General features: G+C 34.8%; 1 protein-coding gene across 1 annotated transcript in view; it reads left to right on the top strand.

The window, feature by feature from the left end:
• Nucleotides 1–17,439, top strand: part of CFAP54 (cilia and flagella associated protein 54) — a 309,373-nt gene that overhangs the window by 132,428 nt on the left and 159,506 nt on the right. Inside the window, exons 27-32 of the mRNA XM_046012575.1 lie at nt 1,902–2,030; nt 3,919–4,033; nt 5,947–6,036; nt 6,562–6,688; nt 11,781–11,892; nt 12,465–12,562. Coding sequence (XP_045868531.1) covers nt 1,902–2,030; nt 3,919–4,033; nt 5,947–6,036; nt 6,562–6,688; nt 11,781–11,892; nt 12,465–12,562 — 671 coding nt within the window. The remainder of the gene's footprint in view (nt 1–1,901; nt 2,031–3,918; nt 4,034–5,946; nt 6,037–6,561; nt 6,689–11,780; nt 11,893–12,464; nt 12,563–17,439) is intronic.

The following is a 17,439-nucleotide window of genomic DNA, read 5'->3' as shown; positions in this document are numbered from 1 at the left end:
GTATGTCAGAAAGCAAAGTTGAAAGGAGAAGTATTTGCTCATTTCGGCTTTCTAATAAAACATACTCTCGGGCGCTTGGGTGACTCAGTGGGTTAAAGCCTCTGCCTTCGGCTCAGGTCATGATCTCAGGGTCCTGGGATCGAGTCCCGCATCGGGCTCTCTGCTCAGCAGGGAGCCTGCTTCTCCATCTCTCTCTGCCTGTCTCTCTGCCTACTTGTGATCTCTCTCTGTCAAATAAATGAATAAAATCTTTTAAAAAAAAAGCAAAAAAAAAAAAACAAAAAACAAAACAAAAAAACCCACATACTCTCATATCAATTTTGTAATGAGACTGGACTTGTTTTGCCTGACATTCAAGGCCCTGTTTGGCCTAGTCCTATCTACTTTTTCAAACTTTATTTCACCATTTTCCTACATACATTCTCTTCCACAGTCAGCTTTAGTTTAACACTGTTGCCTGGTTCCACAGAAATATTTCCAGTTCTTAGCACTTTGGATTAGGTAGGTAGTATCAGATTTATGCAACTATTCATGTATATATCCTTTCCCTGGATGGGAATCAACAGTTGTTACTTATCTTAAATACTAAGTTATTCAGCTTGACACAACACATCTACATCTAACAAATTCCTACAAGCTTATTTATTCTCTTAGAGAATTGCCCTATGGGGTTCACCATGAATGTGCCCCCTTCATATGATGGTTCACTACAACAGGGCATGTGCAAATTAGATTGCTGGCCAGAGAAACTTTTCCTGTCCATGCTGGAGCCCAGGTTTTAATGACTAGGTAAAGCTTTATAAATAAGGTGGGCAAGTTATTCTGAAAAATGCCTCAGGCATATGAAGGCATGAAGTCCTGAAACCATGGGAAGTATCAGAATTTATATTTGGCTCAGTATTTTGTAAGCTTAAGGTATAAGGAAATGAGTGGTTTATACTAGAGAGGTAGGTAAGGGCTTGCGAGAGAAGGCCAAGGAGTAGTAATTAGTAACAAATTGTGCATGAGAGGGGCTCCCCTTTTTATGATTGCAGTGTCTGTTTCCCCTAGTGTTCACAGAGAATCTGGCCCAAACAGCTTATCTCTGGTCTAGTCCACTGCCAGAATGTCTTTTAAATCATTTACTGATATAACTACTCCCTCCCAACCCAAGATATTATGATGTCAGTAATGTACCATTTCATGTAGAAAGCAACTCAAGACAGGAGGTGGTAGTTGATGATCTTTTTAGAATGATTTGTTTTTGCATGGATCTTTTCAGTGGAAATATTTTCTTTTTTTTAATAATTTTTTATTTTTTATCAACATATAATGTATTATTAGCCCAAGGGGTACAGGTCTGTGAATCACCAGGTTTACACACTTCACAGCATTCACCATAGCACATACCTTCCCCAATGTCTATAACCCAACCACCCTCTCTCTACCCTCCCTGCAACTCTCAGTTTGTTTTGTGAGATTAAGAGTCTCTTATGGTTTATCTCCCTCCCAATCCCATCTTGTTTCATTTATTCTTTCCCTACCCCCGATACCCCCCACATTGCCTCTCAACTTCCTCATATCAGGGAGATCATATGATAATTGTCTTTAAGTGGAAATATTTTCTTAATTGTTAACTTCCTACACCAAAACATGTAGGGCTATATGTCCCAGAAATATGGGGAATTCATAATTGATCAGATAATCTTATTATTTGTCCTTTATTTAAAATAGTGGGATCATGCAGTTTTAATTGTTGGGAAATAAGATCTGGAGGTAAACTTCCAGTTTCCATTAGAAAATCAGGGGAATTCTTAGACTCAATACATTAATGGGCTTGTGAATTTATGAAAGATGGTTGATGACACTTGAAAATAGACAAATGTTTCCAACAGAGATAATTAATAAATATTTTTAATTAGATCCTGCGTTCATGGAAAGAATATGACCTGGCAGTAATGATTATAAATTATGGAAAAAAGATGTTGGATATCACATCAGCATGCAAATCTCTATTTGGTGTGTCTGACCAAGAAGAAATACAAGAGGAGGTAATTGATTTTTATTTCTCATCTTAAAAAATATACTTATTTGAGTCTCTTTTTTCTTTTTTTAAAGATTTTATTTATTTATTTGACAGACACAGATCACAAGTAGGCAGAGAGGCAGGCAGAGAGGAGAGAGAGAGGAGGAAGCAGGCTCCCTGCTAAGCAGAGAGCCGGATGTGGGGCTGATCCCAGGAGCCGAAGGCAGAGGCTTCAACCCACTGGGCCACCCAGGCGCCCCTTATTTGAGTCTTTTAAGGGTCATGTGGTTTTAGCAAATGTGTTAGAACATTGATCAGTTTTAAATTAGTCATATTTATATAAACAAAAAGTAATATGTGGTGAAGACCTTCCTTATTTAAAGGAATTCCTGCTAGAATACTGAAGAGTCCCCTCTCACCAGTACTGATCAGTAGTCAGGCATTGATAGAAAGCTTCCGACACCCAGCAGAACCTAGAACTAAAAGCCCTCTAAAGTCTCCTTCAGATTGAGGATTTTATTATGCTGGGTGGGTTATCAAATGTAGTAAATACATGTCAGAGCTTTTTATTTTGTTCACAGTAGATTTTTCTTAAACTCACTGTGACACCTAAATTATCTTCTTTATGAGACTGCTAATGTCTGAGACGGCTTTTTAATTATCTGCCTCCCAAGCATGGGTCTTATGGAAGGGTCTCTTATAGAGACCATGTGGTTATGTGTTTTTGTGGATCAAATTGTGAAATGTTGCTTAGTTTATTGGGTTTTTGAGGAGCACTAGGAATCACTTGAAGCCCCTTCACTGACTGGTGTAGGGGTGGAGACTATCACTTCTGGACTCTGTTTCCATTGGAATAGCCCCATTTCTGTCTCTTTTGTATGCTGAATTATATGTAAGTGTTTGCTTGCCACAAAAAAGCTTCAGAATTCACCACTGTTTTCCTGGATGCATTTTTTTTTTTTTTTTTAGGCCATAATTCTTTTTTTGGGATGGGGGTTATTTTGTCTAGAGAGAGTTTTGATTAAGCTGGATGCAGTTTGAGGGCTTTTTCCACCGAGTGTTGTTCGCTCTCAGAGTCCATCAGCTGGGCTGTTTATGCCACCCAGGCCTTGAGTCACAACCCTGTTCCTTCACATCACTGTAGGGCAGGACTCCTTGCTTCTTTCCGTGGAGCCTCAAGCCCAGCAGAAGGTCATGCTACTTCTTTCTAAGGCTGTAGGGGCTGAGAAGCTAGTACCAAATTTAGAGGAGTCAGAACTCCTTATAGCCACTCAAGGTCCCTTTAAGCCTATAGGGGCTTGGGAGGGTTTTTGTTTTGGTTTGGTTTTTTGTTTTTTTTGGAGAACAGGAGACATTAACATCTTCAGTTCTCAGGCTCAGACTGTTGAAAACATGGTGGGGAGTCTGAACACAAACCTGCCAATTCTTAATCCACTAATTGCCGATCTTGTTATGTTTCACCGAAAGGCAGAGCAGCAAAGGCAATTAGCTTAGTTGTAAAGAAGCTCCTCAGGGAAAAAGAAAGGGAAAAGGAAAAAGGAATACATTTCTGAGGGCAGGCTGGGAATTTTCTTTTGAGGGTTTTTTAGAGTTTGACCCTCATCTGCTTTCAAAAGAGTGTGTGTATTGGATGAAAGGGGTGGTGCTAGTTGGGGGAGGGGGGCAGTTACTAGAAGGGAGAGGGAAGAGAATAAATTTTTTGGTCAACCTATATAAAACACTGAGTGTTACGTTTTTCATTTAGTTAGAATGAAATGACTGACTATTATTAATTTATATCACTTGGCCATGTAGATCATAGTTTTGTCTACCAAGCATGAAACTATGAAATAATAATTTAAAGATTATTACTTGAAAGTGACAATTGTTGAAACATGTTGAGGTACATTCTGACACTTAACCAATGTTTTTAGGGTTCTTCTAAGAAGTTTTCCAAGCCTAAGAAGCCACAGCAGATATTATTACCTGAAAAAATAAATGAACAGCTGGCCTTGTTGGAGACCCACCTACTCAAACTGACAAAGCAATGTAGTAATTTTTTTTCCTTTCTAGATACTTCTGTTTAGTGTTATGTTTTTTAAAATCAGAAAATATTTTGTTAAAAGGATTAAGATGAGATTAGCATTTGGTAAATCCTTTAAGGTACTTTTACATTATGCTAGTAATCCTAGCAATACTCTGTTAATAACGGATTGTTAACCACTTCCCTCTCCCCCACATGGTTCATGAAGATTAAGTGATTTATTTAGGATTACATAGCTGGCTTGTTTTTGAGCCTAAATCTTCTGATTCTAAAGCAGGGTTTTCCCCCTCAACATTATTGCCAATTTGGGCCAGCTAATTCTTTGCTGTGGGGCACCACAGGACGCTGAGCAGCATCCCTGGCCTTCACTTGTACATACCTGGCACACCATCCCACCAGCTGTGACAATCACCTGGGAGGCAAATGTTGCCAGGTATATCGGAGAGGAGGACACAAAATTGAGAATCACTACTTTAGGCAAAAATGTAACCGAGAAACAAAAGGGTAGCGTGCAGGTTGTTCATGTGTGAGTGATCTGAATCACGGTCTACCCAAGTAAAAGAGTAGTTTAATTTTAGGTCATTGTGCCAAATAGTAATTTCATAATGGACCAATGTTAACACAATGATTGGAATTTTGGAGTTTGCAGTTTGGAAATCTGCTTAAGAAATTGATTTAGCTTCTGGTGATGATAAATATTATCACACTTTTTAAAAGCAGGTACTTCAAATATTTTAGAAGAACAAGAGAGTACCTTTTCTCTCTTAATTTTTCTCAAGTCGGAGGTTCCACTTTGGGGCCCTCAGCCTCTTTGGAGTTGACTCCACTCATAGAATTCAGTGTACTTTCTTCACCTCTCTTATTGTGTACCTCAGTTATATGTGGGTCCAGAATTCCCAAACCTGGATATTTTTCTCTCTCTCTCAGTATGTTCCAAGTCTGTTTCAAGTTCAATTTATGGGTTGAACCCAAGGCTCTATTATTCACATAACCAGTAAACCTGATTTATTTTTTTTTAAGATTTTATTTACTCACGAGAGAGAGAGAATGCATACACACACAAGCAGGGAGGGAGACAGAGGGAGAAGCAGGCTCCAAACTGAGCAGGGAGCCCGACGTGGGGCCAACGCAGGGCTCAATCCCAAGACCCCAAGATTGTGAATGAGCTGAAGGCGGATGCTTAGCTGAGCCATCCATATGCCCCAAAATGTAAAGTGTTTAAGAAATGTGAATTATTTTCATATTATCAATACAAACTAAGAAGTACAATATAATGTTACTAGCTAAATAATAGATTTAATAACAAGACAGTAATAAAAATAATAGTTTTATACTGTGCTTTCTGTGTGCCAGGAACTATGTTAAATGTTTTATACGTATACATCTAACTCTTATATAAGAACCATATGGGCGAAGTACTATTATCCTCATTTTAAAGTAAAGAAACAGAGGCAGAGAGATTTTGAGTAACTTCCCGAGGTCTTATAACTAAAAAGCATCAGTGTTAGAATTTGAACCCAGACAGCCTGGCTCCAGTAGCTGTACTGTTCATTATCTATACTTTACTGTCTTTTAAAGGTAATTTTGAAAACACGAAGTTAACATAATTGGTGTATTTTGAAGTCTGGGATTTGCTGATATATGACAGCTATTGAATACGAGAGACTCATGCCCTGGACACTATTCACCTATTTGGTGGTGGACTCCTTGGCTTTTTGGGGGGGAAAAAATGAAAATAATTGAGATCACTGGAGTTTTTCAACTCCAAAATATAATGATATAGCTGACATTTTGAAGGCACGTAATTTAAAATGAATATTTGAGCATTTTCTTATTTTTTATTCCTTCCAAAGAATTTTCATTTTTTGGTCATTCGTGCTAAATGGAACCTACAACTTACTAATTTTTTAAACCTTAGATGTTACAACTGAACTCTCAGGAGCAGAGGACCCTATATTTCTTTATCCTATTGTTTTAAACTGGTCGGTCAAAGGTGCTGTGAAAGAAGGTAGGTAACCTAAATGTATAAATGCTGTTCATTCAATTTTCTACTGAAGATCATTTATTCTGTGGGTTCTATGGTTGTCTGAAAGCTTCACCTTTCTAGTCTCTTACCTAGAAGGTAAGTAGGTTCTTACCCATTCGGAATAATGTAGAATATTGACTATAAGTAATGTGATTTAAAGTCTGGAAAGACAGAACCTTGATGGTGACTTATTTTGGTAGTAAGTAATATTATGAAGCTGTGAAAACTAGGGAATTGAAAAATGTGAGCGATCTTTAAGTTCAGCTGTGAAGAAATAGCAATATTACTGTTTAACTCAAAGTGAAAAAAATTAGGGTAACTAGTAATTCTGATAATTATCAGTAATTTATTCCCCTAACTTGTCATATAGTAGAGGCAACTTTAATGAACTCTTTCTCAACACTGAGATATTTGGAAAAATAAATGAAATATAGACTATAAAGGATTATTTGATCTTAGACAGGAGTTCTTGCCACATTTACTGTTACACTTCTTTTTTTTTCACAGTTATGAAATTTAAGCAGAGACCTAGATTCCTAGAATTCTTTACACAAGTTATGCTAAAATGTATGAATGATGAAAAATTTCATCTTATGGTGGAGATAACAAATCCTGTTTATGACTTCTTGAAAAGGTATTTGTAATATATATTTTATTAATATTTATCACTTTAAAAGATAGGTAACATTGTCACTTTAAGATATATAAGGTGGATGAAAAAGAAGATGGGGTATACACCTAGGGTGGGGTAAAGAGCCACCAAAGAGAAAGTGAGGATTTGTGTCTGTGTATGTAAATAAATAAGTAAACAAACAAACAAACAAAAAACATTTTCTTCCAAGGACTGGGCTTTTGCTTCACCATTGGGCATAGACCTCTCTCTCATTTTAGTAAAAAAGAAACATCAATAACATGAGGTCTATTTAAACAATGGCAGCAAAAGAAAAACATTTTCAAAAAAACATATAGAAAAACATTCTTCCTAAAACAGGCCCTTCATTTATTAGAACTAAAGCTTGGAATATATATACTTCATATTCTCAAATGATAAAGGAGGAAGTTGCTTTTATTAAATGAAACAGGTTATAGTATTCCCAGAATTAATCAGAAAGTGCTATTAAATTAAAAAGACTGTAGCTGAGATTAGAAGTTTAGAAGCTGCGAATTACATTCTTAATTCCAAAGAGAAACAGAAAATACTTTTGGTTTGCCGTGAAATTTAGAGGGCTGACTGTGGAGGTCCAACCTAAGAATAATAGATATTTTGGAAGAGAAAAGCAGAGTGAGTGGCTTAGCAGTATTGACCAGTGGTATAACAAAAGACTCAAGGTTGGAGATTGAGCAGTACCACTGAGTTCAAAACAAAGGTAATGATTTCAGTTTTCAAGGCTGAGCAGATGTTTTAAGATGCTCTGCTCCAAGTCCAGGGAATATACAGGAGGAACAGATGGAACACCTTGATTTCTACCTTGATAGGAATATCTATTTTCTTTTTATGTTCTTATGCTTAACATATTTTTGCACAAAGAAAATATTCTGCAACAGGCAAATATGCAGCTGTATTCTCTTCCAATTTTATGGTTTCACAATTTATATTTAATGGTTTAATCCATATGGAAATTTATTTTGGTATGGGGATTTAGGTTAAACTTTAGGTCTCCCCCCCCTCCGTTTACCAGTTGTCCTGGTAACATTTAAAGAATGATCTCTTTGTTACTTATTTTCAGTTCTGCCTTTTCATATTCAAAGTGGGTGATTCTACCAATAATGCCTATAAATCACAAGATATTTCATGAATTTTCATGTTTTACATCACAAAAAAAATCAATGTATATGGAAATAACTCCTGAAATAACTGATTTCACAAAATATAATAGTATTGAGAGAGTTTAACATGCTACTTTAAAAAGAACAAAAGGACACAGAAATATATATATTTAACAAGACTAATTTCATATATATACACAGACAATTGAGACTAAACATCCTTTAATGCACTCATTAAATTTTTAAAATTTTTAAAATTTTTAAAATTTTATTTATTTATTTGACAGAGAGTGAGATCACAAGTAGGCAGAGAGGCAGGCAGAGAGAGAGGAGGAAGCAGGCTCCCTGCTGAGCAGAGAGCCCGATGGGGGACTCAATCCCAGGACCCTCAGATCATGACCTGAGCCCAAGGCAGAGGCTTTAACCCACTGAGCCACCCAGGCACCCCGCACTTATTAAATTTTTAAAAAAGTAATATTTAAGTTGCAAAATAGGGCTCAGTAGAAAACCTAGACTAAAATTTGTAAAGACCACATTCTCTTACAGTATAATAAAACTGAAATTTTATAACAAAATACATGACTGTCGTATATATATTTATTGGATCAAAAAAGAAATCTAACCAAAAGTGTAGAGACTTTTGAAAGTAATGATAATGAGAAACAGTAGTATCAAATGTGCTCAAAATAGCAATTAGAAATTCTTAGCTTTAGAAGCCTCCATTACTAAATAAGAAAAATAAAATGAATTTTTATTGAACTCAAGCAATTAGAAAAATAAAATAGATATAAGAAAGCAGAAAACAGAAAATGAAAATACAAATTGAAATTAAACAATTATAAGTTGGTTTTAAAATCATATAATTAAAGGCACACTTGGATGGCTCAATTGGTTATTAAGCATTGGACTCTTGACTTCAGCTCAGGTCATGGTCTCGGTTGTAAGATTGAACCCCCATATGGTTCCATGCCTGTTTGAGAATATTTCTCTTCCTTTCCCTCCACACCCCCACCTCCCTCTCTTAAAAAAAAAATCATTTAATTGATAGCTACTAGAGCTAGTTCTTTGAAGATATTAATAAATTAGGTGAATTTCCAGCCACCATAATAAGAAAAAGTGAAATACAAGTAATCCAAAGAGGTAATAATTCTAAATTTGGAAGGGTTTGAACAAACATTAGATAACAGCCTGTACAATTTAATATGAATGAATTTGAAATTTCTCATGGAAAGTGATGATAATCTGGAAAAATTTAAATTATAAAAATTGACCGAAGTATTAAAAAGAATTTGAATGGCTCAGATTTTTTTGTTAGGCTAGTTCTTTCATAATTTAAAGGAACAAATAAGTTTTACTTTATATAAAGCTACTTCAACACATGGGTATAAAATTTCCTAGTAAATTTATCACAGGAGTCTCTGATAACAGGTTTATAAAAAGAATTTAAAAAATAGAAAATTATAAATCAGTCTTACTTAGCAGTATATAGAAACAGAAATTCATAAAATAGCTTATAAATTCGGTGTTGAAAACATAGATGTTATTATCAATATAAATATAGTAGGAAATCTGTAAATGCAATTATTACTGGCAGTCAAAGGAGCTTATGGTAGATGCTAAAAAGTCATGTGGTGAAATTCAACAACCGTTCTTGGCAAATTAGGATTAGAAGAATAGTTTCTCTTAAAATAAGCTTTATAATAAGGAAACTTATTATTCCCTCTATCACTTAATATTGTTCTGAAAATTCTTGCTTATGCATTAAAATAAGAAATAGAAATTAGGATTAAAATTCATGTGATTGTCACATAATAGGGTCTCAAAAATGTTTATCAAATGAATTCCACAGTGAAATACTCTGAAAGGGAGAAAAAATGATTGGTATTTGCAAACAATAATTTTTTAAACTTAAGCTAATTAACTGACAACTATCAGAAATAATAATAGAATTCCATAGGATAGATAGCTACAAAATCAATAGCTTTCCCATATCAACTAGAAAGTATAATGGAAAGATGATCCCATTTCTATGAAGCATGGGATTAAATTTATCAGGATTTGTGAGGGGACGTAGGCTAATAAAAGAAGACCAAACATTTTTACTAAGAGATATTTTTTAAAATGACTTGAATAAATGGGGATATAGTGCATTACTTGATGGGCAGATGGACTACTGTAATTTCTATTATCTTCAGATTAATTTGTTGATTTAATGTAATTCCAATCATGTTAGTTTTATGGAATTGTGTAGAATAATAAAAAATATTCAAAAAGTGAAAAAGCAAAAGAGATTTGTATTATCAGATAAAGTATAACAGTTCTGTTTGTGAAATAATAGGCAGATATCTATTGGGATTCAAAGTTTCAGATTAGAAACAGGTAATAATATAAGTAATCAACACAATGAATAAGCCATGAAATCAAAGATCGATAGCATTGACTACATAGAAATTTTAAAATACCATTTTTCATAACATGCCATAAGCAAAATAAAAAGCTAGGAGGAAGCATTCTGTGAAGAAGTTGAGAAGTGGAGGAGTTTAATTGTTTAAGGCATGAAAGTTCTTCAGAGCATGGGAGTGAATGTTGAGAAGATAGCAGGATGGCAAGTGTTTATTTGTGAACTCCTCTCCTTCGCATCTCTTTTTGCAATAACAGCAACCAGCTCAAGCTTTCTGGGGGTAGGAGATTCAGGAGGTAGGGAAGAGACCAACCTGCTTTGGAAATGGTAGGCAACCAGTTATCAAAGTGCAAGTTGCAGAGGGTGGATCCCCCCTCCCCGTGGTTCACTGGTCTAAACTACTTAGTTCAGGCAGACTAAACATTTGCTGAAATGAATGCTAATTAGCTGAGGACACTTGGAATTGCTGCAGCTGCTCTGGAGTCCTAACCAACCACAGGATCCGGGATGATCGTCATTAAAATTGAACCACATGGCCAACAGCCATTGAGACTAAGATTTGGAACTCCAAACCATGTAACTAGCTATCCCGACTCACCCAGTCATTTCATTAGCCTTCTATTGATGTGACCCTACATTTTATTCCCTTTAAAATTTTGGACCCCAGTTATCGTGTGATAGGAGGGTTTTTGTTTTTTTTAAAGATTTTATTTATTTACTTGAAAATGAGAATGCATGTGGAGGGAAGAATGGGAGGGAGGGAGAGGGATAATTTGACTCTGTTTTGACTTGGTGCTCAATCCCAGGACCCTGAGATCATGACCTGAGCCCAAACTGAGAGTTGGTTGCTTAACTGACTTGTCCAGGCTTCTAGCCACTTAACCAACTGAGCCACCCGGTCACCCCAATTATAGCAGGATTTTGCTGGAATTAGCAAATACTTACTCAAAGAAATATAATTTTTAGAAAATATATAAGTTGCAGGGAAAATAAGTATGAGTAGAAGGAGGGATAATAAGAGATTTAACAATATTTGAAGAATTATCATAGGGGTCCATGGCAGATTGAAAAAATGAGATTAAGAGCTTCAGTAAATGATTAGGGGAGGAGAAAAGTTTTTGTAGTCAGATAAAATGCTTAGGACCTGTTGGTATCCAGAAAGTAATAGTGGCTAGGAGCCTGGACATTATGGAACCAAAGAGACTGAAATCTGTTGCAAGCAAGATAGCTTGTCCACGGTCACTCTTACATAATTATCTTTTCTGTTTTGAAGGGACATGTTCATGTTGTTTTATTTTCAATCCGATTCTGTTTTTCCTATGTCACACATCAGCTCTCATCACATCTTGCGGTATGATTTACATTTTGTTCTTTTAAGAGGCCAGCTATTCCTTGATGTTCAGGAATATCACAATCTAATTTATGCATGAGACACAAACAATTTTAGGTATTCTTCTCTTATAAGTTCAGTGACAACATTCATTAAAGATTTATTGTTTTGGTATAGTTTTGCAAATTCTTACAGATCCTTTTAACTGACTTTGTCTTTTTATATCAGGAGGAATGAGTCCCTACTTGGAATAAGAAAGAAATATAAGGATAATGTTTTGTGTAAAAAGACAACCAAATCTTCCAAGAAGTTCAAAGCTGCAGTAATGGAAATTGGAAGAGTAAGTTTCTTATGAGTTTTGAATTTTAAGTTAATGAAATAAGAGATTCACATATCTAAAGATGATTGGCTACATTATAATTTATTATAATATGAAACAAGGAAATATCAACAAATAATTTTATTATTATACAGTACATTATAATTCTTTTTCTTTACTTTTTTTTTTTTGCGAGAGAGAGAAAAAAAGAGAGCGCTGGCATGTGCGTGTAAGTGGGAGGGAGGAGGCGCAGAGGGAGAGAGAGAATCTTACTTAAGCAGTCTACACTTGGAGCCTGACTTGGGGCTTGATCTTAACAACTTTGAGATCATAATCTGAACTCAAATCAAGAGTTGGACACTTAACTGACTGAGCCACCCAGGTGTCCCAGTATATTATAATTCTTAAGTTATCACATGGTTATTTTTACAATCATATTTTTTGTTTCTTTTGATAGTAATTTTAATTGGGTGGTATAAAGAAATCACTGTATTTTAATGTCAAGAGATAAGCATTAGAGTATGAGTAAATTATAATATTGTGTTTAGAGTTTAGCTTTAATTTGTAACATTTTTGTCATCTCTCATATTAAGACTGTAGAACTGTTGCCAAGAAGAAGTAAAAGAAATGAAACTCTAAGAGAATTTTTTTCCAAAAATCCATCTGTTTCTGAAATGGTGGAACATGAAAGGTATTAACTGATTAATTAATTCAGTAAATGTTACTGTGTCGTTGGCATTATTTTCAGAATGAGGGATATAATGGTGGACTAAATAGATAAGATCACTGCCCTTGGGGAACTTATATACTAATGACAGGAGCACAATAAATAAGTAAACACACAAATAAACAAGACAGTGTAAAATTTTGGTACATTTTATAAACTAAGTGAACAGCATGATATGTTATAGATTAACTGGCCTTGGGTGGAAGTGATGGCAGGAGTAGTTTAGATAAGTTGGTTAAAAGACCAGTTCATAAAATACTTTACATTATTTATGGTCCTTAAGTTCTTGTCCAAAAAAGCTGAAACCATAAAACTTATCATGGTAAATGTTTAGCTTCTATTTTTATGAGTATGAACTTATAATTCTTAAATATTCTTTATATATCTTATCTTTATTGTATACATAGAATGTCTTTCTTTATCTGTTTAATGATTTCAATTTTAAGAGCAACATGTACATATTAATAGAGCCACTCTCACTTTGCCTACTATCTATTTATTCCTTTTCTCTATTAAATTATGATTTTTTATGCGATAAATGCTTATATTAAGAAAACAAGTTCAAATATACAACATTATACCACAGGGAACTAGAAAAAGAAGAAACTTGGCTGAAATTTAGTAGAGGAAGGAAATAACAAAGAAAAATCAGAAATAAATAAAGTAGAGACCAGAATAAGCAATAACATAATATTGAAAGTAATGACCAGGTTTTCCAAAAAAAAAAAAAACCCAAAAACCAAAAAACCCCGAAATTGACAATGCTCTAATTACATCAACTAAGAAAAAAAAGAGAAGCCTCAGTCTCAGAAACCAAAATAAGGGGGGCATCTGGGTGGCTTGGAGGGTTAAGCCTCTGCCTTCGGCTCAGGTCATGATCTCAGAGCCCTGGGATTGAGCCCTGCATCAGTCTTTCTACTCAGAGCTGAGCCTGCTTCTCCCCCACTCTCTGCTTACCTCTCTGCCTACTTGTGATCTCTCTGTGTCAAATAAATAAAAAAATCTTAAAAAAAAAACAAAAAACAAAATAAATGGAAGAGAAAAAAATAGAACAGATAACCACAAAAATACATAGTATGGTAACAGATTACTAGAAACAATTATATATTAACAAATCAGATAACTTAGGAAAAAACCCAGATAATCCTAAAAACAAACAAATTGTCAAGATTGAATCATGAATCGGGGCACCTGGGTGGCTCAGTGGTTTAAGCCTCTGCTTTCCGCTCAGGTCATGATCTCAGGGTCCTGGAATCGAGCCCTGCATCAGGCTCTCTGCTCAGCAGGGAGCCTGCTTCCCCTTCTCTCTCTCTGCCTGCCTCTCTGCCTATTTGTGATCTCTCTCTTTGTGTGTCAAATAAATGAATAAAATCTTAAAAAAAAAAGATTGAATCATGAATCTTGAAGTAGAACATCTTCTTAGACCAATAACAAGAATTAAAGTTGAATTAGGAATAAAAAATCTCCCAGCACAGAAAAGCTCTAGATCACCTTGTTTCTTTGGTGAAGCTACCAAGCATTTAAGAAAAATAATTAATGACAATCTTTATCAAAATTTTACAGATAACGGAATAGAGGGAACACATTCAGAATCATTGCATGAGGCCAGTACTACCCAAAATACAAAAGCAGGATAAAAACAATACAAGAACAGAAAGTCTAATTTTCTGACATAAGTATTGCTACTGTGACTTTCATTTGGCATCCAATTGCATGATAAATGTTTCTCCATCCCCTCACTTTCACTCTGCATATGTCTTTAGATCTCAGATGAGTCTTTTATGGCCAGCATATAGATGAGTCTTGTTCAGTCCATTTACATGCAAAGTAATTATTGATAGATATGTAGTTATTGTAATTTTATTACTTTTTTGTCATTTCGGGAGGTTTTCTCTGATACTAGCTTGTCTTTGTCACTTTTGGTCTCTTCTTTCCACTCAAAAGAGTTCCCTTTAATATTTCTTGCAGGGCTGGTTTAGTGGTCATGAACTCCTTTAGTTTTCATTTGTCTGGGAAACTATTTCTCCTTCTAATCTGAATGGTAGCCTTGCTGGATAGAGTATTCTTGGGAGCAGATTTTTCTCATTCAGCAGTTTGCATATATAATGTCACTCCCTTCTGGCTTGCCAAGTTTCTTTTGAGAAATTTCCAGGTAGCGTTATGGGTTTTCCTGTGTAAGTTGACAACTTCTTTTATCTTGCTGCTTTTAAGGTTTTTTCTTTATTACTATATTCTGCAAATTCAATTACAATATGTCTTGGTGTCGGCCCGCTTTTGTTGATTTTGATGGGGGTTCTTTGTGCCTCCTGGACCTGATGTCTGTTTCCTTCCTCAGATTAGGGAAGTTTTCTGCTGTTATTTCTTGAAATAAATCTTCTGCCAGCCTTTCTCTCTCTTCTTCTGAGACTTCTATGATATGAATGTTATTACATGTGATGGAGTCACTGATCCCTAAATTTATTCTTGTGTTGCATAATTCTTCTTTCTCTCTTTTCTTCAGCTTCATTGTATTTCATTATTTTGTCTTCTAGGTCACTAATTCATTCCTCTTTTTTTTTTTCCCCCAGCCTGCTGTTCATTGCATCAAACCTGTTTTTGTTTTTGTTTTTAATAGCATTTAAAAAAAATATTTTATTTATTTATTTGACACAGAGAAAGAGAGATCACAAGTAGGTAGAGAGGCAGTCAGAGGATAGGGGAAGCAGGTTCCTTGCTGAGCAGAGAGCCCGATGTGGGGCTTGATCCCAGGACCCTGGGATCATGACCCAAGCTGAAGGCAGAGGCTTAACCTACTGAGCCACCCAGGCCCACTCATCAAACCTGTTTCTAATCTCATTTATTGTATTCTTCATCTCTCATTGACTGAGAGTGTAGTCATGTAGATATGAACATATCATGTAGATATGAACATTTTTCACATTACTAGTTATAGCTAAGTTGCTCTTAAATTTCTGTTTGTCATGTGTCAAGTTTCCATTTTCAACATCTTTACCAACACTTGATAGTATTATCAAATTTTTGAATTTTTATGGACTGTGGAGTTGTGAAATTTTATGTCATTATTATTTGAATTTTTATTTATTTGATTACTAATGAGGTTAGGCATCTTTTCATGTTTTTATTAGACCCTAGTGTTTTTCTGTTCTCAGCGCTGCTTGTTTAAATCCTATGTACATTTAAAACTTTTGCTCTGTGAATGACCCTGTGAAAAGGATGAAAACATAAGCTACATACTGGGAAGTATTTGCAAACCACATATCCAAGAAAGACCTTATATCTGGAATATATAAAGATCTCTCAAAATTCAAAAGAATAATAAAAACATACAGTCCAATTAGAAAATGAGCAAAAGACACTTAAAAATAAAATTGTAAAAAAAATGATAAAAAAACATGAACAGATATTTCACTAGGAGTATGTACAGTTGTAGGATTACCTCATTTAATTTTAGGATTATCTTGATGGACATGGGCAAGCTGGTTCTAAATTTCCGAGGAAAAATGTCTTGAATAGCCAACAACTAGAAAATCCCTATTTTTTAGAGGATTTTTTAAAAAAGCATTTATTTTTTAAAGCACGTAGAACATTTATAGTATTGACTATAAGGCAAGTCTCAAGAAATTTCAAACATTGGGCTCATACAAAGCACATTTTACTGTAATCGATTACAGTAGAGACCAATTTTTGAAAATATAGAACCAAAAAGATCCTATACATTTGAAAGTTTTAAATAGACATTTAGAAGTAATTCATGGGGAAAAGTAGAAATTATGTGATAATTTAGAAATACAAAAAACTTGTTGGAAATTTGGTTGGAATTGTTCTGAATCAGAAAACATTGAAGGCTAAAATGTTTCTTATCACTATTTTAACTATACCTTACAATTTTTAGTATATAGTAGTATTTTTATTCTCATTTAGTTCTACATAATTTATAATTATCCTTATAATTTCTATTTTCTGTGAGTAGGTATTGCACATCTTTGCTTTGATTAATTCCTAGGTATTTTTTAAGTTACTAGAACTATCTCTTTAGAATTTAATTTGTAATTGTTTATTGCTGGTATGTAGAAATAGAGCTATTTTTTTGTATATTGACTTTGTCTTCCATGGGCTTAATAAATTCACTGATTAATTCTAATACCTTAACTCTAGGTTATTTTGGATTTTATAAATATACAATTGTATTATTTATGATGGACAGCTGTTTTACTTCTTAATTTTCAATCCTTGTACTTCCCCTCTCCCACTGCCTTTTTCTTGTTTTTGTTCTTGCTAAGCCTGCTATTACAGTGTTGAAAGAAATGATGTTAGTGGATATCTTTGTCTGATTCCCATTTCGGAGAAAAAACTTTCAGGCTTCCAACATTTTATCATTAAGAATTATATTTGTGGTAGGTTTGTTTTTGTAGATATCCTTTATCAAATCAACATTATTATTTATTTTGAGTCTCAAATTTTTCCAGATTTGGCCATTAGGAGCCCTTTCAGCCTAGCTCCTTAGTCTTTTTGATATGTCATGATCTTTTTTTTTTTTTTTTAAATTCAAAATCTCCCCAGTAATCACACACATTATTTATTTTTATTTTTATTTTTTAAGATTATATTTATTTAGTTGACAGACAGAGATCACAAGTAGGCAGAGAGGCAGGCAGAGAGAGGGGGAAGCAGGCTCCCTGCTGAGCAGAGAGCCCGATGCGGAACTTGATCCCAGGACCCTAAGATCATGATCTGAGCCAAAGGCAGAGGCTTTAACCCACTGGGCCACCCAGGCGCCCCTGTCATGATCTTTTTTTTTTTGAGCTTCTTCCTACTACCTCAAGATGTTCATCTTGTACCTT

Source organism: Meles meles, chromosome 7 (genome assembly GCF_922984935.1).
Source record: "Meles meles chromosome 7, mMelMel3.1 paternal haplotype, whole genome shotgun sequence".
Classification (NCBI taxonomy): domain Eukaryota; kingdom Metazoa; phylum Chordata; class Mammalia; order Carnivora; family Mustelidae; genus Meles; species Meles meles.
The sequence above is the reverse complement of the archived record's forward strand: the minus strand, read 5'-3'. Positions and strand labels throughout refer to the sequence as shown.